Here is a 14,143-nt window from a genome sequence, read left to right on the forward strand (position 1 = left end):
TATTGCAATTGTGTTTGAATATCTGTATAGTTATAACACATTTAAATAGAATGATTCCATAGCGCAAACATCAAATTAATCCTCATGAAGTGGGTTAACCCGGCAAAAAAACTGTAGTGTAAACGTACTATTACAAGGAAAATTTTGCTTGGCAAAACTTGTAAGTTCTCAGTCACAAAACTCTCCAAAATTGTCTCACAATTCTCTACAAATTCGCTTTTTTTCTTTACAAGTTTGTTATCGAACAGCATTTTGTGGAAGTTTGTACAAATTTGTACAAACTTTTGGGTTATCGTACAGACCTAATGGTATGGATTTTTGTCGGTCAATCCGCTATCGGAGAACTCACCTGCTTCATTTCAAACATAATAAAAGAAAATAAATGGCGAGGCTTTTTATGTACCCAGCCCTATGACCTGAATTATTTGCTGATGTAAATGTGTGCTCTGCTCCAGAACCTGCAAGAAGCTACTATTTTTTTACTGCGATAACATTTTTTCCTTTATGTTATCGGAAAAAATAGTAAAAATTAGTATATTCTTGCAGTTTTGGAACAGTAGTGGGATTCTGTAACTCATTTTTGTTGTTACCGACAAAAATCGGTAAAATTAAATCGCAAAATTATGACTAAAAACATAAAGAAAAGTTGGCATCACTGTTTGTGTCGGTAGAGGCTAGCGACTTCTTTTTATTCATCGTTAACTTACCGAAAAAAATTCGTTAATTATCGAAACTATAATCATTTTAATTTTACCGACAATTATCGATAACAGCAAAAATTATTTACAGAATCCCACTACAGATCAGTGTTTTATGTGCCGTTTCCACTGTACGTTGTTCGTTCTCTATTCGTTGTTCGGTCCATAACTACAAATAAATCATTTCTACTCGAGCAACGTGGAAAAAATCCGGACGACGATTTTTAGAGAGTAGAAATGAGGTCTGTTCGATAACTTCGCTAGTTTTTTTTTATCGCGAGTTTTTTGATCTCAGAATTTCCTTTACTTGCTTACCTTGGACATGCTGAATATGTCCTTTTGTTAGAGTAGTACCTCACTGTGTGATGCATAGTGTTTTTCATTTTATGATATATGCGTTTAATTTTAATTTTTTAGTAATTAATAGTATTATATATTTAGATTTTTTTCTTCATTACGTTAGTATTGCATTTATTTTGGGCGTTTGTCCTTTAGTTGGAGTAGTAAGTCACGGTTTAAGCATATTGTATTTCATTAATTGGCATATTGGCTTTGTTATACATGTTAAGTTGATTAAAATAAATAAATAAAAGTATTTGAAGGTTCTTGCAAGTACTTGCAACTACTTCTAATTTCTTTTTTACTGGACAAGTTTGTTATCGAACAGCATTTTGTAAAAATATGTGTACAAATTTGTACAAACTTTTGGGTTATCGAACAGACCTATGCTCTAGAGCTGTCAAAAAATCAATGAAACTATCGATAATATCGATTATTTTTTAAAAATTCAATAACGATAGATAGTTTTGTCTATCGACATTATCCAATTAAAAAATCCTAACCTAAAATTCATTGAAATAAATAGAAATTTCGCGGCATTTCGGTTTTGCGGATGCGAAGAAGTATGTTCGTAGTCACACGTACAAAGTTTACGGAAAAGTAAATTGTATTTTTGTGTCTTTTTATTAAATAAAAGCAACCGTTTTTTGTTTCTTCATGTTTCTGTAAAGTACTAGTAGTACTAGTGTAAAATGCGTACAAAGGCATACATATCCGCCATTTTTATTCCAAAAATAAAAGCTGTGTTCCTTTACTTACCTGAGGTTACCATTTTTAACCTGCAAAGCGTTCCTTACATCCCTACCTCTCACATCCCTATCTCTTCTACCACAGGCTACACGGTAAATTTCTTCAGGTAAAAAATGGTAGAACTGATTTTTCGACTTTTGTTTGACGATTAAAAAAATGGACGAAAAACAGAAGAAAAAGTCGAACGCTGACAAAACTAAATTAAAAACTGTGAAATAAAAGACGAAAATTGATTTTTTATGTTTCTTTTCGACATTGCTACCAGATCTACCATTCCCAGCAAAAAGTTAGCATCCGCGGATGCAGTTAAATCACTAGAACAATTGCCGCTGGAGTACATCTTTTCCTATGAATTCACCTATGAATTTCACAAGAGAGCGCGCAGCTAGGATGCACTACTTTTGCTTCCACGGCACACAGCTAGGATGCACTCCATTTTCGATCCAGATCACAGCTTTTGATGTAGTGTTTTCGATTGAATTTAAATGCAGTCTAACTAGGCGTTTACACCAGACAGTTTGTCTTCAAATACATCTCTGATTTACTAACACATACATACATTTGTCTTTTGTCTCCCAGCTGTCCATCATTTTTTCACAGACAGCTGGGTTAACAAATTTTTGACATGTTCGTAAAAAAGAAGTGATATGATAATTGAAATGTATTGAAAACAAAAAAAGAACATGAACAAAAACAAAATATGTGAACGGAAAACAAGAAGAAATCGATGATTTTCATTAATAATTTGACAACTGTTTTTGCAGTTGTCTGGACGCCTACGTCACACAGGCAAGTTTTGGTATTTTGACAATCAATACATGAAGTCAACTGTCCTGTCATTTGTAAACGCAGGGTAAAGATGCTATAGAATGCAAGCCATTGCAAATATCCCAAAATAAATAAAATACATTGCTTAAGGGCTGTTTACACCATCTATCAATGTCATATGAGCGGTCATTTCTTTCACCCATTCGACATTCTCTATGTTTGTCAAAATTGACGTCATCCATACAACTTTCAATTTGTGCGTTCATACCTACAAGTGTTATTTTCGTATGACATAACCTATAAATATAAAAACAGCTGTTTTTGTCATTGCTTACATTTATTGTTGAGTTGCAAATTTGCGCAAATTTTAATTTTGGTTAAAGGAAAATGAATATCTAGCATGTTTGTTGTGGTAGAATAGTTTTTTGGGGTTATAGAGGCATTTATGTTTTTGCCACAAAGCAATCATCTCCAAGACTGCTTCTTTCGACTAATCGATCTGAAAATTACATTATAAACACTCTTTGTTTACTTTTCTAAATATTTAAATATACATAACTTTCCATTTTCTTTTTTAAAAGATTTTGTTTTTCTTTTTTTTTTTTGAGAATGCCAGAAAACAGCTGATAAATTTATGTTTACATACAAGAATGCCGTATCAAATAGAGCGCTCCCTAAATGAAAAATTTACATATGAGTTGCCAAATCATTTTGATAGATGAAAATTTTCATAGTGGTCACACTATGTGTACAACATTCGCAGGTAGAAAATTTGACATCTCATACGACATTGATAGATGGTGTAAACAACCCTTTATTGGCGTAAAAAAGGAATATTAACTTTATTACATTAACAGAAATTATAAAAACTCTCCATTAAATATGATTTTTACCATTAAAAAAGTAAAGGAACAAAGCTAATATTGGTGAAAAATTACCGATAATATCGATAGCAATCGATATTTTAAATATTTTATTGAAAATATCTAATGTTGGGAACGTTGATGGTTTGTCAGCTCTACTATGCTCTCCGAATAATGCCTTGTTCATACTGATGTTAATTCACTTTCTATTCGTTGTTCGAGCCCAAATTATGTTTTAGTTACTTCATTTCCAATACAAAATTCTGAGTGCGAAGAACGATTTTTGTACATTGTTCAATTTAAATTACTCTGCGAACGACGATAAAATGAGAGCATTTATCGAAATAAATTAATTATGACAGACAAAATTTAAAAATGTATGAAAAACACCAATATTTTTAGAAAAAGTGCGAAACATGAATGAAAAGTAAACGATGAAACGATTAGTATACATTCAAATCATAATAAATTTTGTCTTCTCTTCCTTTTTAGTTTCATTTCTTGTCCATTGTTTCAAATTTGCGTACATATCTAGAAAGAAAATCAAATCAATTTTAAGAAAAAATAGAAAATATGAATGAAAAGAATAGAATTTAAAATAAAATAAATGTTTGAAGGAAAGAAACAAGTTTTTCAGGTTTATTTCAACTAATTTTGCATGTCTTTTGGTTGAAACTGTCTTTAAAACCAGCAAACAAAAAGTATGAAAATATGAACAATGTTGGTATAAAATATGAATCATGTCGTATGAACGGGATAATTCGTATACGTAATTGTGAGTGACAAGAACGTTGTTAAAATACTGGTATGAACATGCCATAAATGAAATTCAACAGTTTTAAACCTGAATTATATTCTGATGTAAACGTGTGTTTACCTTCGATGACTTCAATTTTGACAATTGTATCGATAACAATAATCAATTATCGACTACACAAAGTACTCAATGTACTTGGTATTCGATATGTCACAAACGTTTGTTGTGAGTAGAGTAGCAAAGCGCGAAATTTTTTTTGCACAATCTTGCTTGCATGCCGCCACACTCTTCACTGCCGCTCACACCCATATTCCATGCAAATACGACGAATGCATTAGAAGACTCCATTTGTTCAATTGACAAAACAAGCCGGAAGAACACGCTGTATCCAATATTAAAAAAGAAAAACTACTAGGCATATTAATCAATATTTAAAGGGCGTGATCCGCGAAAGTGATTCTTTAATTAATTTATTTTGTAATAAGCTATAGAACCAATAGAAGATGTCACTGGCCTTCCAAAATGCCGAGTCTGTTAAACAGGCTCTTTTCGAGGAGTTACAAAATTTGCTCAGTTCCGATTCCGCGGTAATTCAATCGGCAGAACAACGAATGAAACAATTGGAGTTCACAGAAGGTAAGAAATATCAGAAATATCTTTGTCCATTAATTGTTTACTTTGTAACATGTTTCGATGGATGAACTGTTGTTTTTTAGGTTATGGCGTGTATTTGTCTGAATTGATAATGAACCAATCTTTTGATTTGGCTTTAAGACAGATGGCTTGCATTATGCTAACACGTTATGTGGAAAATCATTGGGGTGAATGTGACGAGGAGGGTAACCCAAATGAAGCTGGTGGCGTGGCCACCGACCAGGCAAAACGTACAATTCGGAACATATTACCCAATGGCTTATATGATCCTAATTCAAAAATAAGATCTTCCGTGGCCCATGCAATTTCTGCCATTGCTGCCACAGATTGGCCTGGTGTTTGGACAGAACTTTTTGATATTATTGTCAAGTGTTTGGGTGGCAACGAGAATTCCATACATGGCGCCATGCAAATTCTACAGGATTTCTCTTACGACGAGAAACAAATTAAGGAATTGGGACCAGTTATCATTTCGGAAGTTTATCGCATCTTTGAATCGGAGCAAAATTATTCGATAAAGACAAGAACTTCTGCTATACGCATTCTGAAGCCATTGTTTGCTTCGATCAGTATTAATATTATGGATAAGCAGGAGCAGGCTAATATGGCGAATTCAATTTTAACCAATTTCATGGAGAAACTGATGCATTATTTGTCAATGGACTGTGGTGCCACATCGAATTTTATGCTGCGTACGGAAATTGTTAAGAGTGAGTATCTAATTTTTAAACATAACAGTTTACACTTACTTGTATGTATTTTTATAGCTTTAGAATTAAGATGGATCATTTTGCAAAAACTCTTGTGAGCCTGATAGGCTTCCAGTTCCATTTACTAATCTTTCTTTTGAAACTCGTTTCTTTCAGTCCTCACCCATCTTGTCACCGAAATGCCCAAATACATACAACCTCATATGGAACGTATTTTGCCAGTTATATGGCGATTGTTGACACAAGTTGCTGAGACCTATGTTAAGGTAACAGTCAATCAAACAGAACCAAGCCCATTCCCAGAAGGCGAATCTGAAGAAGATGATGAGCTCAATAATTTCTCTGCCATGATAATACAAATTATTGAATTTGTTCAGTGTGTAATTGGTGCTGGCAAATTCCGCTCTACCATTAAAAATGTTCTTACCGATTTGATTTATATAATGATTGTGTACATACAAGTTCCAGTGGAACAAATTGAAGATTGGCATGAAGATCCAGAGAGATTTGTTGAAGACGAAGATGATGGTGGTGTGGAGTTGACCATACGTGTTTCGGGACAGGATGTTTTGCTGGTAAGTTTTGCAGAAACCAAGGATGTGTTGACATAAAGATGACTTTTGATATAAGCTTAATATGTCCATTAATTAAAATATTTTTATATTTATTCTTTTCATTAAGGCCCTAAACGAAGAACTTGGGTCCAAAGTGCTAACTGCCCTTCAAGAAGCTTTGGGTCGTCACATGAATGTTGCCGAAGCAGAAAAGGCAGCTGGTAATCCCAATTGGTGGAAGATCCAAGAGGCTTGTATGGTTGCTGTCCATGTATTCCGTGACATGATTTTGGAATCGGAAGAGAAATTTGAACTATTGAATTATTTGACTTTGGTACGCAATTGGTTGAATCATCAGGAATGTCCCCACTTGGTTGGACGTGCTTTGTGGACTTTAAGCACCTACTCCAAATCGAAATTATATAATGCTCAGATGTTGGAAGAAATTTTGAATGTTACCTTGCAAAGTTTACAGGGTGACAGGCCTATGGTTTTGAAAATAAGCGCTGTGAGGTAAGTCATAGTAATGTTTAAGGAAATAGTCCTTTCCTGTAGAACGATTTCATAGAAGCGCAATTTCCCTTCCTAACGGCTCTTAAAAGTACACTTTTTAGAATCATCCTTTCCCTTAGGATGCAACTGTTCTTAAGATCACATTTCCCCTGGAAAGGGTTCTTAGATAACCTTTACCCTTAGAAAGAATTCGGAGAAGCGCCCTTTCACTTAGGACGGGTCCAAAGAATCTACCTTTGCCTTAGAAAGATTTTTGTAAACGTCATCTCCTTTACGAAAGTTTATTAGTTCATTAGGATTTTTGCCTGGAAATCGTTCTTAGAAGCACCTGGAAATGGTTCTTATAAACACCCTTTCCCATGGAAAGGCTTCTTAGAAGCACCTTTCCAACTGGAAAGGATACTTAGAAGCACCTTTCCTACTGGAAAGGATACTTTGAAGCACCTTTCCAACTGGAAAGGATACTTAGAAGCACCTTTCCTACTGGAAAGGATACTTAGAAGCACCTTTCCTACTGGAAAGGATACTTAGAAGCACCTTTCCTATTGGAAAGGATACTTAGAAGCACCTTTCCTACTGGAAAGGATACTTAGAAGCACCTTTCCTACTGGAAAGGATACTTTGAAGCACCTTTCCAACTGGAAAGGATACTTAGAAGCACCTTTCCTACTGGAAAGGATACTTAGAAGCACCTTTCCTACTGGAAAGGATACTTAGAAGCACCTTTCCTACTGGAAAGGATACTTAGAAGCACCTTTCCTACTGGAAAGGATACTTAGAAGCACCTTTCCTACTGGAAAGGATACTTAGAAGCACCTTTCCTACTGGAAAGGATACTTAGAAGCACCTTTCCTACTGGAAAGGATACTTAGAAGCACCTTTCCTACTGGAAAGGATACTTAGAAGCACCTTTCCTACTGGAAAGGATACTTAGAAGCACCTTTCCTACTGGAAAGGATACTTAGAAGCACCTTTCCTACTGGAAAGGATACTTAGAAGCACCTTTCCTACTGGAAAGGATACTTAGAAGCACCTTTCCTACTGGAAAGGATACTGAGAAGCACCTTTTCTACTGGAAAGGCTACTTAGAAGCACCTTTCCTACTGGAAAGGATACTTAGAAGCACCAATTCTACTGGAAAGGATACTTAGAAGCACCTTTCCTACTGGAAAGGATACTTAGAAGCACCTTTCCTACTGGAAAGGATACTTAGAAGCACCTTTCCTACTGGAAAGGATACTTAGAAGCACCTTTTCCTTTGGAAATGGTTCTTAGAAGCACCTTTTCAACTGGAAACGGTTTTTAGAATCACCCTTTTATCTGGATATTGTTCCTTAGAAGCACCCGTTTAACCGAGAAAGGTTCTTAGAATCTCCCTTTTAACTGGAACAAGTTTATAGAAGCAACTGGAAAGGGTTCTTAGAAGCACCCTTTCAACTGGAAACGGTTCTTAGAATCACCCTTTTAACTGGAAAGGGTTTTTTGAAGCACCTGTTTAACCGGGAAGGGTTCATAGAAGCTCCCTTTTAACTGGAACAAGTTCATAGAAGCAACTGGAAAGGGTTCTTAGAAGCAACCTTTCAACTGGAAACGGTTCTTAGAATCACCCATTTAACCAGGAAGGGTTCTTAGAAGCTCCCCTTTAACTGGAACAAGTTCATAGAAGCAACTGGAAAGAGTTCTTAGAAGCCCCCTTTTAACTGGAAACGGTTCCTAGAGGCACCCTTTTAACTGGAAAGAGTTCTTAGAAACACCCTTTTAACTGTAAAGGGTTCTTTAGAAGCACCCGCTTAACCGGGAAGGGTTCTTAGAAGCACCTTTCCTACTGGAAAGGATGCTTAGAAGCGCCTTTTCCTTTGGAAATGGTTCTTTGAAGCACCTTTTCCTTTGGAAATGGTTCTTTGAAGCACCTTTTCCTTTGGAAATGGTTCTTTGAAGCACCTTTTCAACTGGAAACGGTTCTTAGAATCACCCTTTTAACTGGAAATTGTTCCTTAGAAGCACCTGTTTAACCGGGAAGTTTTCTTAGAAGCTCACTTTTAACTGGAACAAGTTCATAGAAGCAACTGGAAAGGGTTCTTAGAAGCACCCTTTCAACTGGAAAGGGTTCTTTAGAAGCACCCTTTTAACTGGAAAGGGTTCTTTAGAAGCACCCGTTTAACCGGGAAGTGTTCTTACTTAGAAGCTAAGCTCCCTTTTAACTGGAACAAGTTCATAGAAGGGAAAGGGTTCTTAGAAGCACCCTTTCAACTGGAAACGGTTCTTAAAAGCACCCTTTTAACTGGAAAGGGTCCTTAGAAACACCCTTTTAACTGTAAAGGGTTCTTTAGCATTTTTTGGCTGGAAATGCTTCTTAGAAGAATCTTTTAAACGGGAAAGGTTTCTTAGAATAGCTCTTTTAATTGGAAAGGGTTCTTAGAAAACACCTTTCTCTTGGAAAGGGTTCTTAGAAGCACCTTTCCCTTAGAAAGGGAAGTGTTTTTAGAAGAAAGAACAGTTTTCCTTAGGAACGATTTTTACAAGAACCATTTTTCTTTGGAAGGATTCCTTTCCCTAAGTAGGGTTCTTCAAACCATTACCTTGCGAAGAGTTCTTAGAGACAACCTATTCGTTTGGAAAGGATTCATTGATGCACATTTTCCTTAGGATGGGTTCTGAAGTCGATGAATATCCCCCAAAAATCCATGTTTAACATCTTATCTCATATCATTTCAGAGCTATTCATGGATTCGTGCAGGCTCACGAAAAATCTGATGGTGAAAAACGTGCTTTAATTCAATCTAAATTGCCAGGATTTCTCGATGGTATTATGACATTGATTCCCGGTTGCAAGAGTTCCGTTTTGGCCATGCTATTGGAAGCACTCACCACCATGATAACAGTAAGTTCAAAATATTAACCTCATTATAATATCTCAATACTCATTATTTCATCTGATTTTTTTCCATCCAGTTCGATCCAGCATTTGCTGCCCAAGCTCAGGCAAAAATCACACCACTAACTATTGCAGTATTTCTTAAATACCCGGAAGATCCATTCATCTTGGAAACTGTACAAGATGTCATCAAAGTACTTTGCCAAAATCCCCACTGCTTGCAACCATTGCAGGAGAAATTCATTCCCACCATTGTGAGTATTCTATCGTTGCAAGGTGATCAGGCCAATACCGCAAAACAAGATATTGCCTTGGATGTTTTGACCACCATTGTCAGGTACTCACAGGCTCCATTGCCAGCAGCTTTGGTGGAAAATGCTTTCCCCGCAATGATCCATTGTGTGCGGCGTTCAGATGACCAGGCCGTAATGGTGGCCGGTGGTGAGTGCTTGAGAGCTTTTATATTTGTTTCGCCCGAACAAATCTGCACCTACAACAATGGTGAGGGTTTGAACTACACCATGGAAATAACCACAATGCTATTGAATCCAATGAACAATGAAATGACTGCTGGGCAAATTGGACGTTTGGTTATCACCATCATCACAAAAATGGGTAATATGTTGGGTGAAAATGTTGATTTGCTCTTGAAGGCTGTCATTAGTAAAATGCAACTGGTGGAATGCCTTAAAGTTATTATGAGTTTGGTAGTGGTCTTTGCCCATTTGTTCCTTACGCAAATGGATGCTGTACTGAATTTCTTGTCCACAGTACCAGGACCCACCGGTGAGCCAGCCATGCAATTTGTCTTCAGCAACTGGTTACCCAAACAAACCTCCTTCTTTGGCACCTATGAACGTAAAGTTACCACCATGGCTTTGTGCAAGCTATTCGAATATGGTGTTACTACACAAGATCCACGCTTGACATCCGTTACCGTTAAGGACATGGTCGTCAATGAGGCAGCCAATAATACACCACGTATCAAAACTCGTTCCCAATCCAGTGCCAATCATCAATGGGTAACCATACCAGCCTTGGTGAAAATGTATAAATTACTTATCAATGAGCTGTGCCATTTGAAAGAAGCTAATTTAGATGATTATGAGACTGATTCCGAAGAGGATGATGATCCATCATCGGGTGGTCCTTCGGATAAGCCAGCTGGCAGCTCACCACCCAAGGCCCGTTTTATTTCCGATCTTTATTTCAATGATGATGATGACGATAACACCGATGATGATCAGTTGACGCAAGAATTGCTCAAGGATCCACTATTCCAAACCAACATGGAAGATAATCTTACCAAATTTTTACAAAACTTTTCCAGCAGTGAACATTTCCCCATGTTTGCCAGCCATTTGTCAGAGGCAGAGAAAGCGGTTTTGAAGTCTATACAAGTTGAAGTTCCTTAAATTCGGTTCCCTCCATCGCAAAAAATCGCATGTGCCGATATTGTCATAATGCATTGATTCACATTTTTTTTTCTGTTATTTAAAAAAAAGTTATTCGTATTTAATTGTTTTCTTTTTATTCTCATCGAACATTTTTATGCACCCTCTCAGAGATCATTTTTTATACATTAATAAAAAATAAATTTGAAAAATCTTAAAGAATTTTTTCAATTGGTAAACGGTGCGTCGGTGCTGGGTGCCCGCACCATTTCTCTTTGTGAATTCTCAGAAGCACTTTGGGAAGGGTTCTTAGAAGCACTTTTTCCCTTGGGAAGGGTTCTTAGAAGCACGTTTTCACTTGGGAAGTGTTCTTAGAAGCACCCTTTCCCTTGGGAAGGGTTCTTAGAAGCACTTTTTCAGTTGGGAAGGGTTCTTAGAAGCACTTTTTCAGTTGGGAAGGGTTCTTAGAAGCACTTTTTCCCTTGGGAAGTGTTCTTAGAAGCACCCTTTCTTTTGAGAAGGGTTCTTAGAAGCAACCTTTCCCTTGGGAAGGGTTCTTAGAAGCACCCTTTCCCTTGGGAAGGGTTCTTAGAAGCACTTTTTGCCTTGGGAAGGGTTCTTAGAAGCACCCTTTCCCTTGGGAAAGGTTCTTAGAAGCACTTTTTGCCTTGGGAAGGGTTCTTAGAAGCACTTTTTGCCTTGGGAAGGGTTCTTAGAAGCACCCTTTCCCTTGGGAAGGGTTCTTAGAAGCACTTTTTGCCTTAGGAAGGGTTCTTAGAAGCACCCTTTCCCTTGGGAAGGGTTCTTAGAAGCACTTTTTGCCTTGGGAAGGGTTCTTAGAAGCACCCTTTCCCTTGGGAAGGGTTCTTAGAAGCAAGCTTTCCCTTGGGAAGGGTTCTTACAAGCACCCTTTCCCTTGGGAAGGGTTCTTAGAAGCACCCTTTCCCTTGGGAAGGGTTCTTAGAAGCACCCTTTCGCCTGGGAAGGATTCTTAGAAGCACCCTTTCCCTTGGGAAGGGTTCTTAGAAGCACCCTTTCCCTTGATAAGGGTTCTTAGAAGCACCCTTTCCCTTGAGAAGGGTTCTTAGAAGCACCGTTTCCCTTGGGAAGGCTTCTTAGAAGCACCGTTCCCCTTGGGAAGGGTTCTTAGAAGCACCGTTCCCCTTGGGAAGGGTTCTTAGAAGCACCCTTTCGCCTGGGAAGGATTCTTAGAAGCACCCTTTCGCCTGGGAAGGATTCTTAGAAGCACCCTCTCCCTTGGGAAGGGTTCTTAGAAGCACCCTTTCCCTTGAGAAGGGTTCTTAGAAGCACCCTTTCCCTTGGGAAGGGTTCTTAGAAGCACCCTTTCGCCTGGGAAGGATTCTTAGAAGCACCCTTTCGCCTGGGAAGGATTCTTAGAAGCACCGTTTCCCTTGGGAAGGCTTCTTAGAAGCACCGTTCCCCTTGGGAAGGGTTCTTAGAAGCACCCTTTCCCTTAGAAAGGGTTCTTAGAAGCACCCTTTCCCTTGGGAAGGGTTCTTAGAAGCACTTTTTCCCTTGGGAAGGGTTCTTAGAAGCACGTTTTCACTTGGGAAGTGTTCTTAGAAGCACCCTTTCCCTTGGGAAGGGTTCTTAGAAGCACTTTTTCAGTTGGGAAGGGTTCTTAGAAGCACTTTTTCAGTTGGGAAGGGTTCTTAGAAGCACTTTTTGCCTTGGGAAGGGTTCTTAGAAGCACCCTTTCCCTTGGGAAGGGTTCTTAGAAGCACTTTTTGCCTTGGGAAGGGTTTTTAGAAGCACCCTTTCCCTTGGGAAGGGTTCTTAGAAGCAAGCTTTCCCTTGGGAAGGGTTCTTACAAGCACCCTTTCCCTTGGGAAGGGTTCTTAGAAGCACTTTTTCCCTTGGGAAGGGTTCTTAGAAGCACCCTTTCCCTTAGAAAGGGTTCTTAGAAGCACCCTTTCCCTTGGGAAGGGTTCTTAGAAGCACCCTTTCCCTTGGGATGGGTTCTTAGAAGCACCCTTTCGCCTGGGAAGGATTCTTAGAAGCACCCTTTCGCCTGGGAAGGATTCTTAGAAGCACCCTTTCCCTTGGGAAGGGTTCTTAGAAGCACCCTTTCCCTTGATAAGGGTTCTTAGAAGCACCCTTTCCCTTGAGAAGGGTTCTTAGAAGCACCGTTTCCCTTGGGAAGGCTTCTTAGAAGCACCGTTCCCCTTGGGAAGGGTTCTTAGAAGCACCCTTTCCCTTGAGAAGGGTTCTTAGAAGCACCCTTTCCCTTGGGAAGGGTTCTAAGAAGCACCCTTTCGCCTGGGAAGGATTCTTAGAAGCACCCTTTCGCCTGGGAAGGATTCTTAGAAGCACCGTTTCCCTTGGGAAGGCTTCTTAGAAGCACCGTTCCCCTTGGGAAGGGTTCTTAGAAGCACCCTTTCCCTTAGAAAGGGTTCTTAGAAGCACCCTTTCCCTTGGGAAGGGTTCTTAGAAGCACTTTTTGCCTTGGGAAGGGTTCTTAGAAGCACCCTTTCCCTTGGGAAGGGTTCTTAGAAGCACCCTTTCCCTTGGGAAGGGTTCTTAGAAGCACCCTTTCGCCTGGGAAGGATTCTTAGAAGCACCCTTTCGCCTGGGAAGGATTCTTAGAAGCACCGTTTCCCTTGGGAAGGCTTCTTAGAAGCACCGTTCCCCTTGGGAAGGGTTCTTAGAAGCACCCTTTCCCTTAGAAAGGGTTCTTAGAAGCACCCTTTCCCTTGGGAAGGGTTCTTAGAAGCACTTTTTCCCTTGGGAAGGGTTCTTAGAAGCACGTTTTCACTTGGGAAGTGTTCTTAGAAGCACCCTTTCCCTTGGGAAGGGTTCTTAGAAGCACTTTTTCAGTTGGGAAGGGTTCTTAGAAGCACTTTTTCAGTTGGGAAGGGTTCTTAGAAGCACTTTTTGCCTTGGGAAGGGTTCTTAGAAGCACCCTTTCCCTTGGGAAGGGTTCTTAGAAGCACTTTTTGCCTTGGGAAGGGTTCTTAGAAGCACCCTTTCCCTTGGGAAGGGTTCTTAGAAGCACTTTTTGCCTTGGGAAGGGTTCTTAGAAGCACCCTTTCCCTTGGGAAGGGTTCTTAGAAGCAAGCTTTCCCTTGGGAAGGGTTCTTACAAGCACCCTTTCCCTTGGGAAGGGTTCTTAGAAGCACCCTTTCCCTTGGGAAGGGTTCTTAGAAGCACCCTTTCGCCTGGGAAGGATTCTTAGAAGCACCCTTTCGCCTGGGAAGGATTCTTAGAAGCACCCTTTCGCCTGGGAAGGATTCTTAGAAGCACCCTT

General features: G+C 39.0%; 1 protein-coding gene across 1 annotated transcript; it reads left to right on the plus strand.

Annotated features, from left to right (window-relative positions):
* Positions 1-4,368: 4,368 nt before the first annotated feature.
* Positions 4,369-11,094, plus strand: Ipo9 (Importin 9). The gene is made up of 6 exons (XM_073970839.1): positions 4,369-4,811; positions 4,892-5,539; positions 5,696-6,114; positions 6,221-6,606; positions 9,322-9,487; positions 9,559-11,094. The coding sequence occupies exons 1-6, from the start codon at positions 4,679-4,681 to the stop codon at positions 10,894-10,896; spliced, it is 3,090 nt and encodes a 1,029-aa protein (XP_073826940.1). The 5' UTR covers positions 4,369-4,678; the 3' UTR covers positions 10,897-11,094.
* The last annotated feature ends 3,049 nt before the right edge of the window (positions 11,095-14,143 follow it).

The sequence above is a fragment of the Musca autumnalis genome, unplaced genomic scaffold, assembly GCF_047663935.1.
Source record: "Musca autumnalis isolate F117 unplaced genomic scaffold, ASM4766393v1 scaffold_1, whole genome shotgun sequence".
Lineage (NCBI taxonomy): Eukaryota > Metazoa > Arthropoda > Insecta > Diptera > Muscidae > Musca > Musca autumnalis.

Coding starts and splice junctions, on each gene's coding strand:
- Ipo9 (XM_073970839.1), top strand. CDS start 4,679: ATGTCACTGGCCTTCCAAAATGCCGAGTCTGTTAAACAGGCTCTTTTC. Junction 4,812..4,891: donor ACAATTGGAGTTCACAGAAG/GTAAGAAATATC, acceptor GTTGTTTTTTAG/GTTATGGCGTGTATTTGTCT. Junction 9,488..9,558: donor CACTCACCACCATGATAACA/GTAAGTTCAAAA, acceptor TTTTCCATCCAG/TTCGATCCAGCATTTGCTGC.